General features: G+C 38.6%; 1 protein-coding gene across 1 annotated transcript; it reads right to left on the reverse strand.

Moving 5' to 3' along the window:
• Window positions 1–280: 280 nt before the first annotated feature.
• On the reverse strand, window positions 281–7,905 carry tap2t (transporter associated with antigen processing, subunit type t, teleost specific). The gene is made up of 12 exons (XM_084342683.1): window positions 7,653–7,905; window positions 6,548–7,074; window positions 6,175–6,289; window positions 5,933–6,063; window positions 5,604–5,809; window positions 4,030–4,227; window positions 3,349–3,477; window positions 3,062–3,253; window positions 2,768–2,941; window positions 2,478–2,637; window positions 1,856–1,992; window positions 281–1,750 (listed from the first exon to the last, which is right to left on the reverse strand). The coding sequence occupies exons 2-12, from the start codon at window positions 7,050–7,052 to the stop codon at window positions 1,556–1,558; spliced, it is 2,142 nt and encodes a 713-aa protein (XP_084198809.1). The 5' UTR covers window positions 7,053–7,074; window positions 7,653–7,905; the 3' UTR covers window positions 281–1,555.
• Between the last annotated feature and the right edge of the window lie 637 nt (window positions 7,906–8,542).

An 8,542-nucleotide genomic window follows, 5' to 3' on the forward strand; every position in this document is an offset into this window, starting at 1 on the left:
CCTCAGCACAACCAAACATCAACAAACAAAACACAGTTAAGAGGTCTGCCGATTAAAAGGAGTACATTTGAAATATCGTCTAACAGTTGGAATATATAATATAGTCTAATTGTTTTCGCCAATTTCTGGTTTCTACCTGACGTAAACAACAGATGCTCTTTTTGTGACTGTGAGGGAGAAACTACTGTTTTTACAGATTGTTTCCACACTACTGCCTTTTGGTTTGATTTACAGGAATACCTTTCAGAAATACTTGAAAAAGATGTCACTCGAACAAACATTGATGAAATGTACATAACTCATTTAATTATTATTTAAGCAAAATATTACATTCATAAAAGGAAATGGCTTGAAAGATTGCCCTCCTGTCACACGTTTAAAGATAGAGATTTGAAATCATGTTTGACTTCCATTGAAAATTTTACATAAAGTTTTACATAAAGTCCCATAAAATCCGGGCTACATAGGTTTTTTTTCTTTCTTTATTTAACAAAGTCCATTTACAACCATTAAGTTCTTCACACTAGTGCAAAGGAACAGGTCCATACAAAAGGAGGCAAATGATACATACAATTTGAATACAGCAAACAGAGATAAGAGAAGAGATAAAAAAAAAACAAAGAACAAATAAAATTAATGACTAAATAAAATAAACACAAAGCTAGAGCTTTTTTTGTATATTGTATTCCTCTATAAAGTTTCACTGCATTACTTTTCTTCATAACTTTAAGGGCTTTTGCATAAAAACAAACTCATGATGAAATATATTAAAGGATGATTTCACTTTCATATACTTGGATTTATGTATGTAACATTTTCCAAGAATAAGGATGTTGTTAACAAGGTTATCTCTGGGATTTTCCACAACAAGTCCAAAAAAAAATACATGGGTTTAGCCAGTCGTGCAGATCCAGCGGGGCTACATAAGGCTGGATTCGCTATCTTTGGCTGCTCGCAATCCACTCTGTGCTAAAATACTAATGCTAAAATAAAAATGCTAAAATACTCATTCTGAAGGAAATGGAAAGATATTCAAAACAAATAATTGTGCTCCACTGTTATGTAGGACTGCAACTAATGATCATTTTTATTATTAATTCATCTGCTTATCCATCTTTTTTAATATAAAATCTGAATTTGTAAAGTAACTAGCGAAATCATCTGTTAAATACGTGTAGTGAAGAACAATATTTGCCTCTGAAAATATAACTGCCTGACTTTATAAACACTTTCTCAGCATTGGAGGTTCAGTTGTGTCTGATCTCACCTGTTGGTGTGAAGACAACATAATAATAATAATGTCCCAATACCGCTTCAATACGTAAACATCATTTGTGCTCATGAAACATGCAGACCAAACCTCTTCATTCCCTTTACTTCATATCTAATAAAAAAAGTTGTTTTTGTCCTGACAGTCTGAACAAGACAAAAAACAGACACGTAATCATGTCAGGGAGAGTATTTACACGTTTAATCACGCACATACTCATTCGCAGACACTCGCGACAACAAAAATTCACATACAAACAACGAAACTATATTTACTGAGCTCTTTTCAGCCGACTTGAGTGAACAGTTCCTCTTTCAAACGATGGTAGCGTCCTCTCTTGGCCATGAGTTCCCGGTGCGTCCCCTCCTCCACGACTTCTCCTTTCTCCAAGAAGATAATGTGATCAGCCTTCTCCACAGTACTCAGCTGATGAGCCACCAGCAGGACTGTCAGACCACAAGACAGAACTTCCCGAAGCACCTGAGACACACAACCCAACAATGAAATATCAAGTTAGAGCAATCTGTACCTGGATGACTTGTCTTTAAAAAGGAAAGGCGGAATAAAGGCACAACATTAACTTACAGTATGCTGCATTTCAATATCCAGTTTGCTGGTAGCCTCGTCCAGGATGATGACCTGCGGATCTCGAATCAGAGCTCTGATGATGGCGATGCACTGCTTCTGTCCCTCGGCAAGTTTGCCACCACATTCACCAATATCTGTAAGGATAAACAAATATAGACTGTTAAAGTGACAGCAACTCTGTCAATCATGACTGAATGACAATCACATGAACAGTTTGGCCTTTGATCAGCAGAAACCTGTTACAAGCTATAAACAACAGCTGTTTTTTTCCACGATGTCTGTTCGTCCAACAATGTTAATGTAAGGCAGGCTTCCTTTTAAACAAAATTCTCAGGCATAAGATATATATAATACATACAGATATAACTTTTTATTTAATGAAAAGTTTGTGCTAGACCTTAACAACAAAAGACCTAAAAACTAAGGCACCTTAGTGACATTAAAACAACAGACGTTGGACAATAGAAGCAACAATAAAACAAAGGCACAAACTCCTAGAATAGGAGATCACAAAAAATCAAATTAAAAACTGTATTTGTAGCATTCAAAACTGATTTTCACAAGTTTTGTATCAAAAAAGCTTTACTTATATTTATATATTTTTGTATACTATCTGTACCTGTGTTATATCCTTCCTCCAGTTCAGAGATGAAGCCATCTGTGTTGACCTTCTTTGCAGCTTCTTTCACCTTCTCAATGGGACAGTCCTCCAAGCCGTACTCCATGTTGTATCTCAGTGAACCAGAAAACAGCACAGGATTCTGGGATACCAAGGCCACCTGAAGGAATGGAGCACTTTATGACATCTGATATAGACAATAAACTTTATTTTCTTATTTCAATCTAAACAAAATAGAAGAAAGTTTTATTTCTTGAATGATTTAATTTGTGGCGGTGATTTAAGTGTACCTTTTGATGGAGGTATTTGTGTTTGTAATGGTGCAGTGGTTCTCCATCCAGCAGGATCTGTCCCTCCTGAGGTTCGTACAGCCTCTTGAGGAGGCTGACGATGGAAGACTTCCCACCGCCGGAGGGGCCGACCAGTGCTGTCATCTTCCCTGGCCGAAGTTCCATAGAAACAGACTGTACAAAACATGTTAATGATGTGATGATGCAACTGTGGCTCGTCCAACTCTGGATTAATGTTTAACACTATTCACAACACAATGTCAAACTTGTGCTATTAGCCTGTCAGACCGTTACCTTCAGAGCTGGTTTATCTGATGGAGCTGACGGGTAGGTGAAGGAGACATTCTGGAAAACAATTCTTCCCTCCAGCTTCTCAGGAGCTAACTCTCCCGCCTTTTCACACTTTGGTGTCCTGTCAAGATAACTGAACACTTTGGAGATGACTCCGACCGTGGACATCGTCTCTCCATAGCAATACAAAATCTCCTGTGAAAGAAAGAAATAATCTGCATGATATATTTCACAACTCAAATACACAGAGAAAAGATTCAGCAGTGTAAAATATTTGTAAGTCAGCTCACCTTTAAGTTGTTGGACATCGGCTTCTGGTACAAGAAAAAGGAAACAAGACTACCGATGCTGAGGCGACCTGACGAGATGAGACTGCGGGCCTGTATCAGCATGAGCAACCTTATCCCCAGACTCACCAGCTATATGGAGAGAGTACAGAGAGAGGAGTTACTCACATTGTAGTAAAGAGATACCTAACAACAGAAGTGACACGGGTTCCTAAAAACATGGGCCAAACTTAAAGATTTTCATTGGAGCGGGACATATGCACAGAAGACCATTCCTGCAAAAATAAATATGCATATATATAAAATGTTAGAAAATACAAAAATGAAAAATACCCATGGTCCAAATTATGATTTACTAAGTCACAATTTTGATGTTTTAATTCAAATCATCAATATTACATACAAAGTCAATATAACGATACAAACTCATAATTTTACTTCCGATCTCATTGTGTTAAAACTGGTAAAATTCAGACTTGTTATCACGTAGGTCAACATTATTATCTCAAGTATAAAATATTTACTCACAGTACAAATCTTTTGTCGTATCATCCCTGATTTTTCATATTTTCCTTCTTTTCTTTTCCTGGTATAAATGGGTCTCCATACAAATGACCATCCAACAAGTTTCAGCTCAACATGTCAACATGTGCTCAACATGGATGTATACGACTTCCATCTTACCCTCCGTATAAAGCCAAAGATTATGCTGTATATTCCCGATTGTGTCTTGACAGCACACATCTGGTCCAGAGCCTCATTATACCTCCTCAGTTCATCTTTCTCTGCCCTGAAGCTGCGGACTGTGTGAATCTTTTTGAGTGTCTGAGTAGCCAGATCATTGTTCTGAGCGTGGCAGTCCTGGATCTGATCTTTCAGCTCCTGTTTGACAAAGAACACAGACAAATTCATAACAAGAGGAAGTATATGAGCAGACTGATGCACTAATTACATAACAGATTCAAGTTGTCTCAACCTGAGCTGTACCTCATTTACTCAGTTTCATATCTCCCATGTCACTGTCTCCAATTTCAAATCCAGAAGAGCTGAAATAATAATATATATTCTATTCCACGGGTCTCATACTCCACTGCTATGTCTGGAGAAACACAGACAGTGACTCCTTCTAACTACTGAGTGACTGTTTCACACCTTCAAGTTTAATTATTTTCAGCTGAAGCTGATAAATGTTCTATTGTTTGTCATTTTGACTGGATTCAGTTATCTTCCCTTCCTTTTCTCTGCACTCAGCTTGTAACTCAATCCACCCTGTCTGCTGCCCTTTCCTTCTGATTATATATTTCCCCTTGCTATTTTTAAATCTTGGCTGATGTGCAGTGGAGGGAAACAGATGAAATAAACATTTTGGGCTTGATTGTGTTTTCTTTTTATCCTTGAAGATCCACTCCAGACATGTTATAAAACATATACAAATACTGAATAATTATTTGTGTCTGGTACATTTTATTTCTCAATAAAGTTCAATTTCATCGTAAAAAAAAATCTTGAAATGACCGCTCTCCCTCGTCGAAAACTAACTGCACGACTGGACAAACCTTCCTCCTTCAATAGCTAAAAGTGAAAACAGCCGTGTCAAACTGCACATTTATCATTCTGCACAGTGAAAATCAAACATCCCAGTGAAGCAACAATAAACAAAATGATTTTTTAGTAAAAGGGAACCGACTAAAACATAGCTGTTTACTGCTGCTTTCCAATACATTAGATACATAACCTCTTTTTAATCTGTAATTATTTTTTCACATTTATTTTTATAGTCTCTTAAATGCAACGCACTGAATCATTGGTGTCACTGAAAATATCTGTAACTTTTAGCATTGGAGCTCCTCTCACTGGTGACTGTGAGTGCTGCTGTCAGCTCAGCTATGATTTTGAACAAAACAGTAAGTCAAACTTTTGCCTTAAACAGCAGCAGACTTAACACTGACAGCATCATGAACAGTGAAAAAAACTGAATGAACTACACTGTCAATAGTCAAATCTGATGTCCTCTCTGGATTTTCAACTTTGTTAGTGCTCTTACTTCCTTTTTTGAGTGAGGAGTTAAGGTAAGCAATTTGTATGTTGTTTGACTTGATAATTGTAAGCTCGGTTAGCTCTATTTTGTTTTGTTATTTATCTGTAGCCCATCCTGAAGCCCATTTGCACAAAACCTGAGCATCAAATACTTTAGAAGCCGAATCCTGAACTGAACAACTGTAGGCTATTCAGTCCACGGCTAATCTCATCACACCTACCTTATACACTGTGATGTATTTGTTCTGCAAGATGGCCAGGAGTGGCATCTCTATGCAGGTGAGCACTGTGAGCTCCCAGGACAGGTTTAACATCACTGTGAGCATCAGGCAGGTCTTGACTGTGCTGCGAACCATAGAGTTGGCGTTCAGTGCTACTGTGCGGCCCATCCTGTCCACATCAGAGTGCAGGCGGGAGGAGAGACTTCCTGAGTGGTGGAAAGGAGAAAATATGAAATTTAATCATGTTAACCTTCAGCTCTGGAGAAGAAGTGAATGTGGAAAATGTGTAAATCACTGCATCCCTGAAATATGTTGTGTGTTTTTCTCACCAGCCTTGTTCTCCTCAAAGAAATGCACTTCCTGCTGCAGGAGGGTGTGAAACAGCAGATGTTTCAGCCTCTTGTTCAGTCTGGCCAGGGTGCACATAAATATGCCTCCTCTCATGCCAGAGAACAGAGCGCTGTTAAGATGGAGACATCATTATTGGAGAGACATTATTTTTCTAATCAGACAGGTGATTAGAGGAAATCACAAAGGACAGGAATATATGCAAACAGTTTGATTTGATTACCTTCCAAGAGAGAGAAGTACCAGCTGTCCGATTGCATAAAAGAAGCCAGTTTGAAGCACTTGACCTCTCAGCATGTCAATCACCTTCCCCTGATACAACGGGATAAAGGTATCACCTGTTCGGAAAGGAACGACACAGATTAGAAAAACAGGAAATTATACAGTGATGTTGATAGGTGTCTGATTCCTTTTGTCAGGTACAGCCCTACAACATCATCCTGATACACTTGTCATCATAAACATAGATTTTATGGCAGAGCAGTTGTATGAGATCGTACAGGTGAGTGTAGTGAGTAAAGATAACCATGCATATGTGCAGATGAACCATATGAAATATAAGTGTAAAGTGTAGAACGTCAGTATTTTACACTTACAGATGACACCTAAGATGAGGAAACTGAAAGCTGCTATAAGGTAAAAGGTGTCTGGTTTGAAGTATTTCACCATCCTCATAAGCAGCGGCCTGGCATCCAGTTTAACAGTGCCCTTTTTCATCTTTGCATTTCCACAGAGGCCCTTTTCCCAAACCACACAGGCCAGTAACGATGACAGCGGGCCCAAGAGCAGCATGTTGAGGTCAGGAGACGGTCCCAGGTAAGGCTCTGAGGGAGGCTCCATGAAGATCCGTCCACTTTCAAACACGGGAGACAGAAGACAGAGGAGTGCGACCAACCTGCAGAGCACAGCCTGGGGCTTCCCATCAGTCAGTGCTGAGGTGAAAACATGGAGGGCGGCCCACTTTACTGCCCCAAAGGCCCACACACCTGCCAGTCCACCACAGCCGGGCCACTGCAGCTGCCATAATCCGGCCCACAGTGCCAAACACAGCACGGCATCGAAGAGGAGAATAAAAAATCCACAAGCTGCAACTTCCTTCATTTTCCTCTGGTGGACGGTCAGACTGCAGGAGATCAGATCTTCCACATTAGCAAAAGTAGTAACATGACAGTGTACAAATACTGAAGTTGCAAGTACAAAAAGTAAAAATACTCATTATGCAGAATGGCCCCTTGCAGAATAATATACATAATACTAGTATTAGTTGTATTACAGCAAAATCACTGATGCATTTATGTCCAAGCACTGCTGATACTGTTGCTGGCAAGATGTGGCTAATTCCAGCATTTTATACTAAATACTAATCAATACTTATCAATTGATTTATATTTTGTATTACCAAACTGAACTTGGAAAGTAACTAGTAACATAACACTAATACATGTAACATTATAAGCTAATGCGGCTATTTTAATGAACTTCACAACGTTAGATTTACTCACAAGCCGACTTTGTTAGTAGCTTTTTGAAAGCAAAGTCACTGTAGCTAGCTAGTGTCGGCTAATAACTTCACTAACACTTCGTAATAACATTGTAGGTCGCTCCTGTTCTCGCTGCTGTTTAACATTCACCTAGACAGACGTGTGGCACAGTAATAACTCAATGAAGATCATGTTATCGTGTTTAATTTGGATGACTTACCGTGTGCTCTCTCCCACATTCAGCAGTTAGCTTAACGCTGCGGCTGGTTCACTTTTACTTTCACTTTCAGTTAACGAGGTGACGCATGGTTGATCTGTATCGACTCCGTACAGCTGAAACAAGAAGGTGAGACACAACACAAATAACGCTGGCCTCGTTTTAGTTTGTCTACTTTTATCTTCCGTTTTAAACACAGGCCTAAATATACAGCGTGTGCCTCTACTTTGCCTTAAAGTTTACACGGACTCAACGGCAGCCCGTCATTTCACGTTATGGGCACAAGATGGCGGCAGCTCCCATCCGACAGTTCTTCAAGGATAACAGCAGAGGGGGAAGAAGTGCTCAGATATTTTACTTAGACCTACATAAAAGTACCACAGTGTAGAAGTACTTCATTAACAGTAAAATTACTGCATTACAAAATTTATTAAATGTCAAAGTACAACGCATGTATTCCGTTGTAAGTGTAAATTATGGCCACAAGATGGCGGCAGCTCATATCTGACAGTTCTTCAAGAATAATAGCAGAGGTGGAGGAAGTAATCTTTTACTGTACCACAGTAGAGAAATACTCTATTAAGAGTAAATATAATGCTTTACAAATGTTACTCACTGTAAGTAAAGGTACAACACAAGTATTAGCATCAAAATATGGTAAAAGTACAAAAAGTATAAGCATTATAAGCATCAATTGTAAGCATGCAGTGTTAGAATGTAACTAAGTACATTTACTTAAGTGTAGTTTTTGTGCTTTACTTACGTTATAAGCTACTGTATACTTCTATTTCACTACATGTCAGAGAGCTATATTCTACTTTTTACACCATTACATTATAACATACACATTATAAACAGCTTTTTTAAAATATAATTATTGCTATTTTAAAATT

Source organism: Pagrus pagrus (genome assembly GCF_965226575.1).
Source record: "Pagrus pagrus genome assembly, chromosome: 21".
In the NCBI taxonomy this organism is placed as follows: Eukaryota; Metazoa; Chordata; class Actinopteri; order Spariformes; family Sparidae; genus Pagrus; species Pagrus pagrus.

Coding starts and splice junctions, on each gene's coding strand:
- tap2t (XM_084342683.1), bottom strand. CDS start 7,052: ATGAAGGAAGTTGCAGCTTGTGGATTTTTTATTCTCCTCTTCGATGCC. Junction 5,810..5,932: donor CTTTGAGGAGAACAAGGCTG/GTGAGAAAAACA, acceptor TCCACCACTCAG/GAAGTCTCTCCTCCCGCCTG. Junction 4,228..5,603: donor AATACATCACAGTGTATAAG/GTAGGTGTGATG, acceptor TTTGTCAAACAG/GAGCTGAAAGATCAGATCCA.